Source organism: Parus major, chromosome 19 (assembly GCF_001522545.3).
Source record: "Parus major isolate Abel chromosome 19, Parus_major1.1, whole genome shotgun sequence".
Classification (NCBI taxonomy): domain Eukaryota; kingdom Metazoa; phylum Chordata; class Aves; order Passeriformes; family Paridae; genus Parus; species Parus major.
Genome location: NC_031787.1, coordinates 4,599,043 through 4,615,864, shown reverse-complemented (window position 1 = coordinate 4,615,864; position 16,822 = coordinate 4,599,043). Strand labels below are relative to the sequence as shown.

Genomic DNA, 16,822 nt, shown 5'->3' with positions numbered 1-16,822 from the left:
GGGAGCAGCGCGGCCGCGCTGCCCTCAGCCGGCACCAGGGGAGGCCCCGGGACCGCGTGTGGGAGGGAGCGGGAAATCCTCCTCCGGCACGGCACACAGAGCCCTGAGGGCACCGGGCTTTATAAACATCCCAAACGCAGCAATGGAGAAACGGAGGAAAAGCAAAAACTCCGTCAGATCCAGAATCCGAGGAAATGCAAATATTTTGTCAAGAACTCCTCTGAAAACCAGTGGGGAAGGTTGAAACCACCTTCACCACCTTGAACCACCGAGCGGAGCAGAAATCGAGACATAACAACCGTCCCAAAAATACCTAATGGAAATAATCACGTTCCACACTGTATCCTAAAGATCGAAACTTTAGGATACAACTCACAGCAGCAATTTCCCCTAGCAGAACATATCTGAACAAAATTGCTTCTGAGGAACAAATTCAAGAGTCTAAAAATTACCTGCCTCTTCCTGCAGTGAACAAATCTCACGTTATACCTCTCAGTGGGACACTCCAATTTACTATTTTTTCATCACCCAGATATTAAAAGCAAAAAAAAGCATTAAATTTCAAACCTTAAAATAAGATCCAAACGCAGGACATGAGATCATACCTTCCCTCACATCAATATCTCAAATTATTTAAATCTTAAGTTGGAAGCAAAACCATTAATTAATAAATAAATAAACAAAAATCACATTTAAAGCATTTATTTTGAAAAATAAAATACAAAAGATCATTGAATTGCAACTGTACATGTAATTTATCAACTTTTTTTTTTTAAATAAAAGATAATTAACATTTTCCACATATGAATTAATCAAACTGTTCCACCAAAAATCTTTCAGGACAAGCACAGAGCACTCTGGAAAGCTTCATACATTTAAAACCAAACTGCTACAAGAAACAAAAAAAAAAATCTTTGAAGATGGAGCCCTGTAATTAAAACAGAAGAGCAATTTCAGAGACAGGCATTGCTTTTGCATTTTTTAAAACCTTAAAAAAATAGTTGTGCGAATGTAATGCAGTTCTACATTAACATCAGTGATTTTTTTTTTGTTGTTTTTTTATAAGGTTTACATGCGCTCACAACAGCAAAATACAGAACAAAAACAGGATGAAAGAAACAGGAGAGAACATTCTGAAGAGAGCAGGCCATGAGCAGCACACCTCTGATCCCAGGGGCCAGGCCTGAGGGATCATTCCCATGGAAAAGGCAGCAGTTGATCACCTAAGGGAAAAGAAATAAAGTTATGTTGGAGCTTTCCTGGTAATATTCAGCTTTTTATCCTGGACAGCATTTTGGAATTACAAATAACACAGAATTAAGAGTAGGCACTGTTGTTTCAGCAGGTGGAAAGTCACTGCCGAGACAAATCCCACGTATTTAAGGAATGTGTCTGTTTTGTCCATCCTTTATCGTTAGAGAGACTGCTTGGAGCATGGTGCAAAAAAAATATATTGATTTTCAACTTACAAGCCAAACCTTTGTGACCCAGTGGGAAGTTACTGCTGGGAAATTCCCAGTTTGGTTTCTCAGAAACTGGGCAGCAGCTTTAGACAGAAATATTGCAGGTTGAAATCCATTTTTCAGAGCTAAGTGGCAAAATGAGGTTGATGCTTGAGTCATTTTAACATTGACTGTGTGAAAAGAGGATGGTTTCTCTATTGATTTCACAGTGAAGGCCTGTAATTCATCTCTGGGAAGCTTTTAGATCCATTATTTCTACACAGAACAGTGCTTTTGGCTATATTTAGGGTGTTTATATTTATGGCCACATAAGGATCTATTTTGGGGATATTTGTAGGGCACATTGCTTTGGGCTATTTTTAAACTGGATTTAAATTTTGCCATCTTTTGTTGTCAGGCCAGAACATCTGATAGCAGGGCTGACAAGTAAAAATCCTGGATTAACACAGGAAATGTTGCATCTCTCATTCCTTAACTGGTCTGGAATTTACTCAGCTCCCTGCAAAATTTTGTCAGTGTTTATTCAGTGACTAAAATGCAGCTTTTTGAAAAAACTGCCTGTGAGATGTTAAATCAAATATTACAAACCAGCTCATCTTTAGCAGTTTCCTTTAAAAAACTTATCTTCATATTTATCTTACCCATGGAGTTACAGAAGTTAAACAATGCTGTTGTATTACCTTCTGTGCAAGAAATGTCCATTTTATCCTCTATTCCATAGGTTCAGTCTGTCAAAAAAATAATTACATTAGCTATTTTACATTAGAGGACAAAAATATCAGTACCAATACCTGTTCTCCAAACCTTTGAGCTGTTTAGTTACATTATGTTAAGACTAAATGGGAACAATATCAGCATCAATTTGGCCAAGATTTTATGGTTTAAGGAATATTCTTTTACTCTTCTACAGTGTTTATTTTTGTCTTTTAGATGGTCTTTCTTTGGTATGGGTAAATCTGCTCAGATTTTGGCAAATACTATACTTAAACCAAGTTAATTGTATAAATCCACCTCCTGGAATTTAGCAGGAACCTCCCTATCCTATGAAGAAGGAATTTATCAGTCACAGTGGCCTAAGTTCTTTTGGGATAACTGAAAATCACAAACAGCATAATTTAACTGATACTGTATGCAAACAAGGATTTGAAGGATTTAACCCAGGATTTATTCAAAATCATGGATTTTTTTTTTTGCTAGCACACCATCTAAACACGGTGTGCTCAATTCTGAAGGATCTCCCTGCATTTTCCATAAATCCTCTCAGCAATATTTCCCCTCCTGTTAAGGCACACCCTATTCCTGCAGCTTTATCTGTGGCTAATCCTGCAATCCCACCAGCAATCCCATGTGGAAACCCCAGGAGTGACCCCAGCAGGCTCCTGTGAATTCAGCAGCACACATGGAGCAGACACTCAGTGACAGGAACAAAATGCTGGCAGCAACAGGGCTGGGATGGTTCTCCAGAGCTGAGCAAAGCAGGAGCACTGAGTGATCCAAGCAGGCAAACAGCCAGGAAAAAGCCAAACCCACGTTAGAGATCACACAAAGGCTGCTCAGAAAGATTTGGTGGCCACAGCAAGGTTATTTTCTGAAAACATGAAACACACACTACAGCTATGCCACTTCACTGATCCACGTTCATTTTATCTTGCCACGAGACTTCCTTTCTACTGTCTTCTTTGGCTGGAACAAAAGAAATCAGTTTTCTTTTTTAATCAAATCATTTTTATTTGAACAAACGGAGAAGTCAAAATGCTTTGTCTGTGGTAGATTCCTGGTATTTTTAACCTGTCCCCTTCCTGGCAGTGTCCAAGGCCAGGCTGGACAGGGCTTGGAGCAACCTGGGATAGTGGAAGGTGTCTCTGCCCATGCCAAGGGGTGGAAAAAAAAATGGTTTTTAAGGTCCCTTCAACCCAAACCATTCTGGGATTCCACAATTCTGTGATATCCACAAAATCCTACAGTTTGAGAGCTTCACATTGAGAGTTTCACAATAACGGTTTTTCTTCTGTTTTTTTTTTTGCAGGTCCTTTAGGGAGCTGATGACAATGAACAGCATTTGGGGGGTACCAAATTGTGAATTTTCAGTAAAACCTTAAGTTCCATAGCACACTTGACTGTTAAATCAACACCATCCCTTATCCATGGCTGGGTTTGTTGACTTTGATAATATCTCTATTTTTAAAATATCTCAGTACTTATAAACTCTGCCCTCTGGACTAGACTTGCTTTAAACCAAGATAACAAAAGATAAAGCTCCTCTACAAGTAACAAACTCTGAAGTTTGGTCCAGAAAAGAGGTTAAATTTTTTCTTCCATTTCACAGCAATATTCAGGCAGCTCAGGCTGACAAACACCACTCTTAACTCTGGAGTTACACATGGATTCAGGAGAGGTTTGGGATGCTGAGTTCAAGATTCCATCTCATGGATAATCTTCAAATCTTGCCATCGATCAGAAAATCAAGCTCATGAAGAAGTGGTTTATAAATGCTGCTCGATATAATTTGCTGCTACACCCACAAAAAGGAAATTAATTCAATACTGTACCTGTGGCACTTCTTTGAGGAAGTCAGGAAGCTGAAATTCACCTTTATAGACCTGGAAAAACAAACAAAAAAATTATACTACTTAAAGCTCTCATTCACTATTGTTTAAAATGCTGAAGAGCTTGTTAAGGGAAAGGAAAATAAAGAAAATAAGGCTTTTTTTGTGTTGTTAGCATCCACTAATGCTAGAACATTAAATATTTTGGCAACATATTGTCTTCTCTCTAGAGGATAATTTTTAAAAGCTCTTTGCTTCTGAGAATAAACATTCCAAAGGATAAAAAAATATAATCTGTTCTTTTTTCTTTTCCAAAACTGAAGTATACTTGAAGAGTTTTATCATCCTGTCTACTAAAGCATAAAGACTGATCATCCCAATGTCACGACTGTGGTCTTGTGTAATCATTTCAAAATAAAAAAGGGCACAAATCTATTTGGAAAAATTCCCTAAAGCCATGAAATGGAAATGGGGCTCCTCTGAAGCCTCGCTCTGAGCTGCACTCCCTGCTTTGCGTCAAAGGAAGGAGCTCCAGGAAGTCAGGGCATGTTTGTTACAATTTTCTCTGCTCTCCTATGTGCAGATGACCAGAACACAAAGCCCAGCTTGTCAATATTCTGCAGTGACCTGGGACTGCAGCTGAGTCAGCTCTGAATTTCCTGCCCAGCAGATCCTGTGACTCACAGGATGGACTCGGGATTGGATTCCCATCCCAATCCATCCCTGGGATCCAAACCACCAGGCTTCACTGAGAGCAGGAATGACTGCACACACACATTGTGGGACTCTGATATTCCATGGTTTAGATAAAATAGGAACAGCTCTCATCTGTATTCAGCCAGGAGCCACTGGCATTCCCAAAGGAGCATTAAGGAAAGTCACCCTGGGCAGAAATGCAGTGTGTGGCTATTGGAGCCTTGCTCCACTATAAATATTTATAAATCAAGGAGAGGAGTTCTCATTTTCTGCTTTTATCCAAACCATTAAAATGCAGGCTGTGTCCTGGAGAACAGGAATGGAAGTTACAAAACAACATTGTCACAACAAAAATGTTACAGAATAACCTCAGCAAGGGTCACAAGAGAAAACAGGATTTTTTGTTAGGTGGTGCTGATGTTGGAAGGAACAGACAGGAACCTTCACCTTTTCTGGGAATCCTTAAAAACAATTAATCCTGCTGGTGGCAGCACTATGTGACTGATCCAGAACCAGAAGGACCAAACCCAAGGCTCTTTCCAGAATCCTCCTCCTTTCCTTCCCCTGGAATTGCGATTCAGTCTAATTTTTATATTACACATCTAGATTTTTGTCTGCTCTAAAAACTTCACCTTTGCAGGAACAGCCATTACCCCTAATAAACATCTAACAACAGATAGTCAAGATCAGCAATGTTGAAAAGAATGTCACTGGAAAGCAAATGTTTTGAAGGTATTTCATATTATATTCACATGAAACTATCAGCATTTACACAGCACAATTTACCAGGGCAAATCTAAGCAGTGGCAGGCCAAAGATTAGGTTTAACACACAAATTTTGGTTCAGAAGTGACATTACCTAAGGGCTGGTTTTGTCAGGAGGAGACTGCATAAAAACTGGTTTAAAGTAATTCCAAAAACATAAATGGTCCCTTTTGAATCAAAACCCAGGGATCAACAGCAATCCAGACATTCTAAAAACAATGACTCCATCCACAGCCAAAGAAATTAAAGAGGCTTCAGATTCCCAATCCTTTTCTGACCAATTTGTAAGTGTAAAACACATCACTCACAGTGGCATTAGTGAGGCTGAAGCAGGATATTGGAATTATTTCCAGTCTAAGCAAGAATTCAGTAAAATTGAGAAGAAATGGTTTTTACCATTTCTAAGGGAATTATTTTGCAAGTCCAAATGGAATTCCAGAAGAAGGGGATCTGAAGCCTGTGTCAGTTTGTTGTTCAGTGTTGGCAGTATTCAAGCTGCTCTATTAAAAAACCAAAACACATTCTTATAGCCAAACAGAACGGATATTATACTCAAAAAGAGATCAGAAAACAAATTTCACATCCAGTTGCCTGAGAAAACCCCTCTAAACACACAGGGAGAACTTCAGAACAGAAGTGTAACCTATAATTCTTTTTTTATAGAAGATTAAAGCATTTCTTTTCACCCACTTTCCAGTCTGCTTTGAAAAGAGTCCCATTATATTTGGTCAGTTTCAGCACACAAAAATAATGGGATTTTTTGTGTAAAAGTCACTCTGCAACCAAATGTTCTTGGGCTTGGTAAACCTTAAAACACATTGTAGAGTATACAGCTGTTGATGTTTAATTGTAAAAGAAAAAGAAAAATCAAGAACACTGGCAAAAGCAGAGCTGAGCTCCTTTCTAGAACCACTCCACAGCACATGGAGGTACCCTCAATCTTTCAGATTTTCCTGAACTTTTAAGGCAGCTTTAAAGGTTTACACAATTCTTCACCTCTGCTGGACCTGCCAAGGCAGGGCCATGTGGGATGTAAATGTTTACCCAGGAGGGACAGCACAGTGAGCAGGATCTTACACAGAACCAGCAATGTCTGCCAAAAGGCAGCTTGCAACCACACCTCAGTTTGCATTTTGGTTGGTAATAACTCTCTTTATGTATTATTAATCATATTTATGCAGAGATAAAGGGTTTGGGGTTTTGTTTTTGTTGTAAAAATTAGATAGCAGCACCTCTGGAGAAAAACTATGTGGGAATCCACATGTTGGAAGAAACACTGCCTAAATGGAATATTCAACAAATTTAGAGGACACTGAGAAAGTCTGTGCTGTTGTGGTCACAAAAAAAGATGGAATAACCCCCAGATTTTTGTTTTAAATATCAGAGAAAAAGCCCCCAAAGCCAAATGCCTTTATGACCAGGTTCATCAGTGAAAATGGAGATGCAGGGCCCTGAGTAGCTGGGCATTCAAACACCTTTGACAGCAGAATTTTATTCATCCCTTAGGATAAATACACTTTTTACCTTTATCAGAGACTGCTCCTGCCCTTAAAATCTCCAAGACAAACTCTTGAAATTCTGGTTGTCATGGATGTTTTGACTCTGAACAGGAGATGGTTCCTCACAATTTAAACTAGGAATGAGACAGGAGTGAGTAAACTCTGTTTTTATCTCTAGATGTTGCCATCAGCTGAACATAAACCAGAGCTGGAGAACAGCTCTGGGCTGTCAGGAGAAGAACCACTGTGTTTGAACAGTCCTGGTGAAAGCCACATCTCTTTCTCTGGAATTCTGTAACTTCCACCTCTGGATCTCTCCATGACAGGGAGCACAACTCCATGAAGAAGTTAAAAGAACTTACTGAAGTGTGTATTCCAAGAATACAAATTTATTTAGTGGGAAGGACGTGCCAAAGAAAATCTGATGTAATTCATTACAGATGGGAGAGGAAACCACTGTGCCAACCATAACACAACAGTGCAGCTCCTCGTGGGCAGCAGGCAGAGCTCTGCAGCTGGGAGCTGCTCTCTCTTCTTCTGCTGAGTTTGGCAAACTGCTGAAACTCACTTTGATACAACCTCACAATACTGATAAGGACATATCACACACTGTTCTAATGAGGAGTGAATGTATTTCACCCCATGGAGATTGGGCTACCAGCTCACACACAGCTTAATTATTTGCATTTTCTACATCATTTGCAGATGAAAACTTCTTTTACTTCAGGATGTTGATTTCCTTTCTGCCCAGGATGCAGAATTTGTTAAAACTCTAGGGGAGAACAACAAGTAATTATGTATCAAAAGGAAGGAACCCTTGCAGTGATAAATTAATAGATCAACAACAGAATTACAAGAAAACCACATGTTCAGTGAAAATCACCCTCCTTGGAGAGGTCACATGCAGAGATCTGCTGAGCAGCACAACCCTGGCCAGACCTTGCTCTCTCTGCTCTGCATTCCTTTACTGAGACAAGAGGAACTGTCAGAAAAGATAATATTGTCAGTCTTAACAGAAAACAGACAAACAAAAAGTTAATGGCTTTGTTAGTGAAAACACCAGAAAAATCTGAACTTGTGGCTCGCCCAGTGCAGATTTCATCAGAGATGTTTTATTTCCTAATGCAGCACTGGGAGAGCAACACAACAAGAGATGGAGTTCCCTTCATGCTCTGCTAGCTCCTTGAATAAAAGCACAGGGGTCAAAGTACAAACCCAGGTTGCTTCTTGTTATTTTTGTGCTGTGCTGCTGGAGCACAGAAACCAAACCTCAGCATTTTGGTGTCCTACACAGGTTACAAGCAAGTGAAAAATCCAAATTTAGCAGAGACCATTGCTTCCTTTGCATTACCTACAAAGAGATAGCATTTCTAATTTAAGCACTGTCCTTTAGCTGGAGAAAATCATCATTTTGTCTCCAGACTGAATAAAAAAAAAAGATGTTTGAGTTGTTCATATGGAACTCACCAGCAGGGGACAGAAAAGGAGAAATGAGGAATAAAGAACAGAACTTAAGTGCTCAGAAAGCTTAGGAAAACTAATATTTTGCACCACAGCAACCATTTCTTTCCATTTTTCTCCAGTACCAGCCCCTTTTTTAGAAATTTTTACACTGTTGGTTCTCACTTCCATGATTAAGAGCAGCAGCTTTATATTGCTGAGCATTATTTTCACTGTTAAGTGCAATTTGTGGTCTTTTCCAAGAAGGGACAGATTTTGCTCAGCTTTAGAAGTCTGAACTTTATCTGTTTTCAATGAATGCAATTCAAGTTCTGTGTTCACTTTAAAGTCTTAGAGACCACAAACATAAATATAAATACAAGAGAGCTGCTTCCAAACACAAAGAGAGTCAATAAATGGCTACAAACAAGATCCAGATAGTCTTACTATGCACTGAAGAGCAATTCTGGAAACATTTTCTTTGAACAGCTTCATCCATATTCCAGATATCAGTACAAAACTCTGTGAAAGGCTATCCCAGGTGAAGAAATTTAAAGAAAGCAAAAGAAGTGCTACAGTGATTTACAAATTCACCAGCTCAGAATACACAGGATCTTAACTTGCCAAGTGCCAGCTCCAAAAGGCTGGAAAAACCCAGATTTATTTATTTTATCCAATTAAATAAATGCTTTCTTCTCCAGGCTACAGCAGCAAGGAATAAATTAGCACAAGTTCCTGGAGGAGAAAGGAAACTGCACAAGAGCTGTCCCTGATGGGCCAAACTTACACACCAGAGTCTGAAACAGTTTGAAATCTTTATGTTGGTCTATTTTTAAAGAATATTCAAAGTTTTGAAGATGAACCATCTTGAACTCTCTTGTTTTTAGCATTCAGTCAGAGCACCTCTCTCATTTTATCTGTACAGACCACGCATGCAAATGGAATTTTGGCAAAGAACAAGTGACTAGAAAAATATATACTGGGTAGTACAATAAACAACAAATTAAAATGCTGTCTAGGGCTGTAAGTAAAGCTATTAAATTAAAATAGCAGCCAAAATATTACTGAGTGTTCCATATGTCTGCAATATTTAGATCAGCTTCAGTTTTTAACAGCTGCTCTTAGCATTGGTAAACAAACAAATTATCCTTCAAAGCAAACTTGGAAAAAGCCTCAGTAAACCCTCAGCCTTTGAATTAGGTTTTCATTTCTTTAGAGAGATGCTCCTGGCTTTGTTTATTTACCTGAATTCCTCTCTTGTGTTTTGAAATCAAATCCATTTCAAGAAGTGACAGAAATCCAGACAATTTTTACAGCTTGGCCTGAGCTTGCCCCACACAGGTGGGGGCCTCAGCAAGGTCAGCAGGCTGTAAAAACTTGTGTCAGTTTTATCAGTGAGATACAACCAATACAATTTGCAACTTTTAATACTGAACACTTTTTTTAACTGCGTGCAGAAAAGTTCATTTGATTGTAAACCTTTAAAAGGGAACTTATAAATTATAACCAAAAAGGGTAGGTTACTTTTTCCATGCAGAGCTATCAGCTATGAATTAAAACAATCAAGCTGCCAGCCTTTATTACACTAATTAATGATTAATGACATTTTTTTAGAAAAGAAATAATGCAAAAATGTTTAGAGACTTTACAAACCCCAATTCCTTTTTCATTCCTATCTATCCCATCATTATTCCAAGCAGTTTTTTCAGGATCAGAAGGCTGGTGGAAGACAGTCCTTATAAATTGTTTAATTCAATTATTTTTCCCCCCCTGATTACTCTGCTGCAGCAGCAAAAGTCACCTTCTTTTAATAAACTATACATGCCCAAAAGGAACAGAAGCAGAGTTATTAATTCTATTTCCAACAATGGTAATGAGTTTTTTCAATAGATACCTCCAGGGATAAACAGCTCTATAGCCCAACTACTCAAATTCCAACAACATTAAATTCAGACTCAAATCCTTAAATTTAGGTTAATCAGCACCAGACATTTCTCCATTTTTGAGCTGTTCTAAAAAGAATTTAAAAATCAGACATTTTGATCATCGTGGGCTATTTTCTATGGGTCATTTTTCAAACTCTACCAAGTATTTGGGGTATAATTTTGTGACAGAGCTTCTGCCAACCCTCATGTATAAAAAGCTGAGCTCGTCCATCAAGTTTGAAATCCTGACAAGAAAGCTTTTTCCACTGTTAACAAGTTCCCCAACTTTCTGGGCAGCTCTCAAGAGGTTCAGCTCCACACACCAAGCAAAGAATTCTTTCATTTTTCCCCAAAGAAAACACATTGTGAAGTAGCAAAAAGTATTAGAAACAGACTTCAAATCCCCAGACCAAACACAAGACTCCTGCTCTAGAGCTCATATCCATTCAGTCAATAATAAAACACACAAAAACCTTACCCTCCTTGTGTTTTCCACCACTTTCTGATCTGGCTTCCCATAATTGGGGGGGTTGGCATAGGGGTCATAGCCCAGTTTGGCCAGCATGGGGGCAATCACTGGCATGTCCTGCAGGACATCAGCTGGGATCTTCCCAACCCACTTGGACAAGGCTTCCACATTCACTGGCTTGATCACTTGGTCAGTGGATCTTTCAACTCTGGGAAAGAAGAAAAAAACAATTTATACTTTCCACTCCAACCAATTATTCCTCAATAGCACTAAGACCTTAAGCTTGTTTTCTTTGTTGTTTTTTTTTTCTCCCGTTCTTCTTCTTTCCCTCTCATAATTTCATGTTTTCTACAGAGCTGATGGGAAGTGAAGTTTTAATGAGAATAATTTGCACAATATTTGCAGATGCTGCCTGGTTTAGGCTCTCACATGCTGAAACAACTCCTTTATTCCATAAAAACAGCAGAGAAAGCCCAAGAGCTGTTAAGTGAAAAGTAAACCCACATGTACATATAAATCTGTTTTCCCACATTTGCTGTTTAATTGTCTAGGATGTATTAAAAGTTGTATTCTAAATTCTAATCCATGTGTTATTTCTTCTCACAACCATTCTGTAGTTCACATTTTTTTAAATTTGTTTAATAAAAGAGAGACCTGAGATGACAGAAAGCTACAAACTACAGAAATATTTTTCATAACCATTCCTTTGACTATTTGGCCTTCACATAGATCTTAAAGGCAAGTGCACCATCAGTGTCATATTTAGAAAATAGTTGATTTCTTGTTCATTTAAGCAACAGTCCTAATGTAATTTTAATTTTTGCTCTACTTTTGTGGAGTGTTTTTGTTGTGTTTTCTTTTTCCAGGGAAGAAATCTGGCACTGCTTTGTTCTGTCTTTACAACTGTACGACACATAACTTCTTTACTGTGTTTATTTTTGGAAGAGAATTCAGGCTGAATAATTGAAAACACCCTGAGTTTTTACTCTAAATAATTTAAAACTTCTTTTCTGACCCCAGAAAGAGTTTGGATGTTATTGGACATATAAAAGGAATATTTCTGTCTGCCTCACACCTGATGCTGAGCACACACCAGTCACCAGAGTTCACCTTGCTCCTCTTTTTTATTCCTCATCAGAACTAAAGTCTTCCCAGACCAGAGGAAGGAAATCAGTCATCCAAGGCTGGAAGGTCAGTAAGGCGAAATAATTGAAATACAATTAACAAAGAACAAACCAGACAGGGAAATGGTAATAAGGAAACTGTCTTGGCAAGCAGGGCCTTCAGATTGGTGTTTTATGAAAGCTGGAAAGGATCTGACAAAATAAAACCTCTAAAACAACCCCAGAATCTTCAGCTTTGTCCTCTTCATTACCAGAGACTCAAACCAAAGGCAGGATCTGAGAAGGGGATTTTGGTACCAGGGAGCTGTGACTAAATTTCAACCTTCTGAGGGTTGTTGGACTGAGCTCACAAGCTTGGATGGAAAATTTAGAAGTTTTAAAAGTGGGTTTTTTGGTGATTTTTTAATTAGAAGATGAGCATCTGACTCCACATTAAATTAGCAGGAAAAAAGCTGCTAAAAATTGAGATTCAGAAGTTCAAAGCAGCAAGGCAGAAGCCAAAGTGCCACAACAGGAGACCAGAGGTGGATTGGGACACTCAGGAAAAAATTATCACGAGATGTTCAAAAAAAAGTGAGATTTATGGTCCTCAGACAGAGCCAACCAAGCCTAAAACCTCTTCACCATAACTGCAAATTGATTTGAGCACTTAAAACCAGGATGATACTGGAGAACCAGGTAATGAGCCTGGCTAAGAGCTTGTTGGACCCCCCAAAAATGGGTATTAGAGATAGATTTGAGCCTAAATTTGTCACATATGGATTTCTCATCCTGATGTCAAATTTTAAATGTGTGTTTTGTTCCTCTGTCATTGTAGTCTTTGCTAATAATACCCTCAGCATGAAACATTTCCTGGTGTCTGATAGCAGGGACTACATTTAGCTGCTTCCAAGCACTGATAAAAAATCCACTGTTCCACATTTGGTCTGGTTAAATCCTTCTCTGTCCTTTCAGTTAAGGTGGGAAGGAAAATAAAACCATTTATGGGAAAGATTCCTCAGATAAAGAACTTATGAGGACTGTGAGGGAAGACAGACTGGAGGCAAGAGGAAATAAAAATGTAAAAATCCAAACAGAAAAACAAGGAAACACCAGTTCTTGGGAAAATTGATTATATGGCAGTGATTCCAGGTATGGGAAGAGTTTGAGATTTGGGAGGAGAAGAAGCAGACAGGACTAACCCCAAATAAGTCTGTATCTGTACCAGAATCAAAAGAGAGCTATGTACTAAATATAGTAAATTCTGAAGTAATTCTGCCTAGACAGCTATTTCCATAATAAACCTAATAAAAATTGCTTTAGAGGAGTTGACATTTCTTTACATGTCAGCACAGCTGCTTTCACTTAGGCAAAGGCCAGAGCTCAATTAACAATCCTGGTTAGAGCATGGAGTCCATAATGCATTCCTTCAACAGCCACGTTGGCAGGGACTTCAAACCACAGAAAATTCACACTCCTACAAATCCTAGACTGCACATCCCTACAGCCCTTTCAGTGTTCCTGGATGAAAATCAAAATAAGGGGAGAGAAATCAGTTCTATTTATTAGCAGGTAATAGCATTGTTATAAAGGTCTTTTAGTGACACTGTGATCTCTTTCTCAAAATGTTTTTAAGTATCTCAAGATGATAAAAACTTGTCAGATTTCTTTTCAAATAATATCTCCAACAATTAAAACACCTCCAGGCATCCTAGGCAGGACCTGAGCCAGCAGCATAAATCTGAAGTGGGTGCTGAGCCTGTCTGCAAGACCTGGAGGTGTTTCAGGTGAGTGAAAAATGATTAAAGGAGGGGGCTCTGCTTGTTTCCAGGCGTTTTTACACAATATCACAGCTGGGGATGCCAAACCCAGCAGGTTTTAACTGCAACAAGGGCATCAGACTGGGAAATCTCAAGCTCTCCCTGCACAATTTCAACTGGAATCCCATAAACACACAACACAGGCATTTAAGATTTTGATATTCACTGGGTTTTCTGCAGCCCCTGAAAGCCTGAGCCACTGAAATCATTATCAAATCCTGCAACTGAAAACCAAATTTCACCACCTACTGCAAGGGTATTAGATTAGATAAACCCACCCCAGACATAACACACATTTCTCAGTTTTTTCCCACCATTGCTAGAGCCTCCTGAAATTAGAAATTGCTTCCCCAGATCATCTCCTGGGAGATAATAAAAGCACATAAAGAACTCTGGGATCACACTGAATTGAGGGTCACCAGAACATGTCCACACTCGCTTGTCTTAAATGTGAAGGTTTTACTGAAAAAATAAACATGAGGCCACATTTAACTTTGAACAATCCATTTTCTTCATTTTTAGAAACAAATATTCTCAACACCTCACACCCCATTCCACCAGATTTAGTAAGAAATATTAGCAAGAATTCAGTAAGGTTATTGAGTTTCACAGTATAAAGGTTCATTAATTTTTAAAAACACAAATCTGGAAGCTGAAAGGCAGTAATATTTCACTAGAAATGGGATTATACACAGTTATTTTTTACAAGACTCTTAAAGCTTGGCAACCACCCATTTATCTCAGTAAAAATAAGTTACCTCCACTCAGGTGCTGCTGAAGCAGCAACAAACCCCAGGAATTAGGGAAAGGTTCCCATGTGGATCAGCTTCCAGGGAGTATCACAGTGTCCTGCTTCAGGTTAACATTTCCACATTTTCAATCTGCTATCAAACAACAGTGCCAAAAAAAGGGATGAGATCCCTTCCTGATAAACCCTGGGAACACAGTGGAGGCTGTTTCCTCAGTGGCAATGGTGATGTGAAACTTCCACACTGTAAATATCTGTTACCTGAGTTTTAAGTTCTCTTTCTAATCACTGATAATAATTTTCTATTTGCTTTAAATCAAATGCTTTTACAATATATTAGAAAACCCACAGATGTGCTCCTAGGCATTAAATAAAGGGAATCTCCCCATTTTTCTTTCTCAAAACTGGAGTTTAATAGAATTACTCTGTAACAGTCTGTGTGTCCTTGCTGTGCAAGGTGCCTCTCACTCAGAAGCACTTGGCAAGTGCTGAATATTCCAAATCCAGGAGCTGAGTAATTTAACTGGGCAGGCCTTGCTGCTGGAATAGGGCTTCTTATTCAGTATTTTAAAAATTAATCTGGTGGATTCAAAAGTAGGAGGAGTGTCAAAAATTGACATTTTTCTCTCTCAATGTAAAGATGAAACAGCTTCTGTATTTCAGTTGTTCAGCTGTGAACAGTGGCAAAGAAATCAAAGTAGTTTAAGTAGAAAATAAATCAGATTCTTTTAATGGCACCCATCTAGTTTTTCTAAGCAGAGTTGAATTTTGGATTCTGAAAGCAGCTGAATCAGGTGCACAGATGGCCCAACAGAATAGTGAAAGATTTGCTTACAACAAGGTTAATTTTCATCAAAATGCTTGTCCTTTAGGGAACACATGCCAGGAGAAAAGCTGCCAACTCTGCTTTCTATTCTCTTGGAGAAGTTTCTCCAGTTTCCTGGAAGAGGATGTTCTTGGCAAACTCAGCTCCAAGGCCATTCTTGCACTGACAACAATATTGTTGCTGAAATCAAATGGGTGATCTGGCTGGGATGGGTAACACCAGTCTAGATAAAACATCTCAGGTTTATTTTGGGGCACAGAGAAAAGCAAAGCTGACATCAGATACTCAAATTCAAGTTTACCTTGACCATTAAAAGTTTTCTCACATTACACACATAACCAATATGAGACTGCAAAGTGTTAATTAGCAATGACTTCTTTTCAAGATGCATCCTAAATCAGCTGCCCATGGGAGAAACTGAAACCAAGCTATGATTTTTACATACAAAATGTACTTTAGAACAGCACAAGGTGAAGGAAGAAGGTTCATACTCACTTGGAAAGAGAAACCCCCCCAGCTTTTCCAATCATCTCCTCATGGTGCAGCACTGCCTGGTTCCATGGGATGTGCAGGAACTTGAGGAGAGTCCTCATCCACCTCTCAGGGTGCAGGACCAGCTGTTCATAGTGCACCAGCATGCACCTGCCAAAGCCCACCTCCATGCACTGGTTGTACATGGTTTCTATGGCCCGGTTCCACTTGGTCAGGCAGTCCCTGTAGCTGTTCAGGTCAAAGCCAGCTATTGTGACTTTCCTGGAGATCATGGAATGCACAGATGCACGGCCATCCCGGACCATCAGCAGGAATTTGGCATTGGGGAAAATTCTGGCGAGATAAGTTAGGGATTTTAAAGCAAAGGGATCCTTGTTACACAAATAGGGAGCGGGCTCGCCGTGTTTGACGATGATCTCCAACAAAAACGCCTGCATGGCTGAATCCAGCACCTCATCCGTGACCCCGGCCTCATCCAGGCGGATTTTCTCCTTGCTGGACCTGGCCCACATCTGCTTCACAGCCAGGATCCTGGGGATCACCCTGGTCTCCTCCCCGCAGCGGATATCGGGGTGCGCGTCCAGCATGGCGCGCATCAGCGTGGTGCCGCTGCGGGGCACTCCCCCGATGAAGATCAGGGGCATGTCCTTGCTGTAGGGCAGGCTTCTGTTGGTGCTGGCACTGGGGGCTGTCCCCAGGGTGGCCCTGGCACTGTCCCCCCGTGGGGGCTGCCCACGCTGCTCCATGCGGTGGTGGCACTCCATGGCGTGCTGGCCCAGGTAGAACACGGTCACCGAGCTGATCACCAGGCACGCCAGCAGCAGGTTCTGCTTCAGCTTCCCGACCATCTTGGGCAGCATGAAGACACCTCCTACTCCAAATTATCCTCTAGTTCACGTGCCATGGGAATCCTAATCTCAAATAAATTAAGGTCTGGCAAATGGAGAAAAAAAAAATTTAAAAATTAGAATTTTTTTATTACTTTTTCAAGAGGTGAGACAAGATTAAGTCTGAAATCCCAAAACACCCA

The 16,822-nt window shown here is 39.7% G+C and overlaps 2 protein-coding genes across 4 annotated transcripts in view; both read right to left on the bottom strand.

Moving 5' to 3' along the window:
- Window positions 1–949: 949 nt before the first annotated feature.
- Window positions 950–16,669, bottom strand: TPST1 (tyrosylprotein sulfotransferase 1). 2 transcript variants are annotated; one of them, XR_004499837.1, is made up of 6 exons: window positions 15,796–16,652; window positions 10,813–11,011; window positions 4,013–4,063; window positions 3,073–3,146; window positions 2,144–2,191; window positions 950–1,223 (listed from the first exon to the last, which is right to left on the bottom strand). XR_004499837.1 is itself a non-coding variant. In XM_015646698.3 (5 exons), the coding sequence occupies exons 1-4, from the start codon at window positions 16,650–16,652 to the stop codon at window positions 2,174–2,176; spliced, it is 1,125 nt and encodes a 374-aa protein (XP_015502184.1). In that variant the 5' UTR covers window positions 16,653–16,669; the 3' UTR covers window positions 950–1,223; window positions 2,144–2,173. The 2 variants fall into 2 exon arrangements, 1 of the variants encoding a protein (XP_015502184.1); XM_015646698.3 differs by lacking the exon at window positions 3,073–3,146 and having other exon boundaries at window positions 15,796–16,669.
- Window positions 16,650–16,822, bottom strand: part of CRCP (CGRP receptor component) — a 41,866-nt gene continuing 41,693 nt past the window's right edge. The window contains exon 7 of one of the 2 annotated variants that reach the window (XM_015646704.3): window positions 16,650–16,725. In XM_015646704.3, the coding sequence (XP_015502190.1) occupies window positions 16,664–16,725 (62 nt within the window). In that variant the 3' untranslated portion in view covers window positions 16,650–16,663. The remainder of the gene's footprint in view (window positions 16,726–16,822) is intronic. The other variant, XM_015646703.3, reaches the window with a different exon arrangement.

Bases quoted from the DNA above. Each gene is read 5' to 3' on its own strand.
- TPST1 (XM_015646698.3), bottom strand. From the start codon at position 16,652: ATGCTGCCCAAGATGGTCGGGAAGCTGAAGCAGAACCTGCTGCTGGCG. The intron at 11,012-15,795 runs GTGAGTATGAAC...CTTCTTTCCCAG, and splicing joins GGGGGGGTTTCTCTTTCCAA to AGTTGAAAGATCCACTGACC. The intron at 4,064-10,812 runs GTAAGGTTTTTG...TTGTTTTTCCAG, and splicing joins TGGTGGAAAACACAAGGAGG to GTCTATAAAGGTGAATTTCA.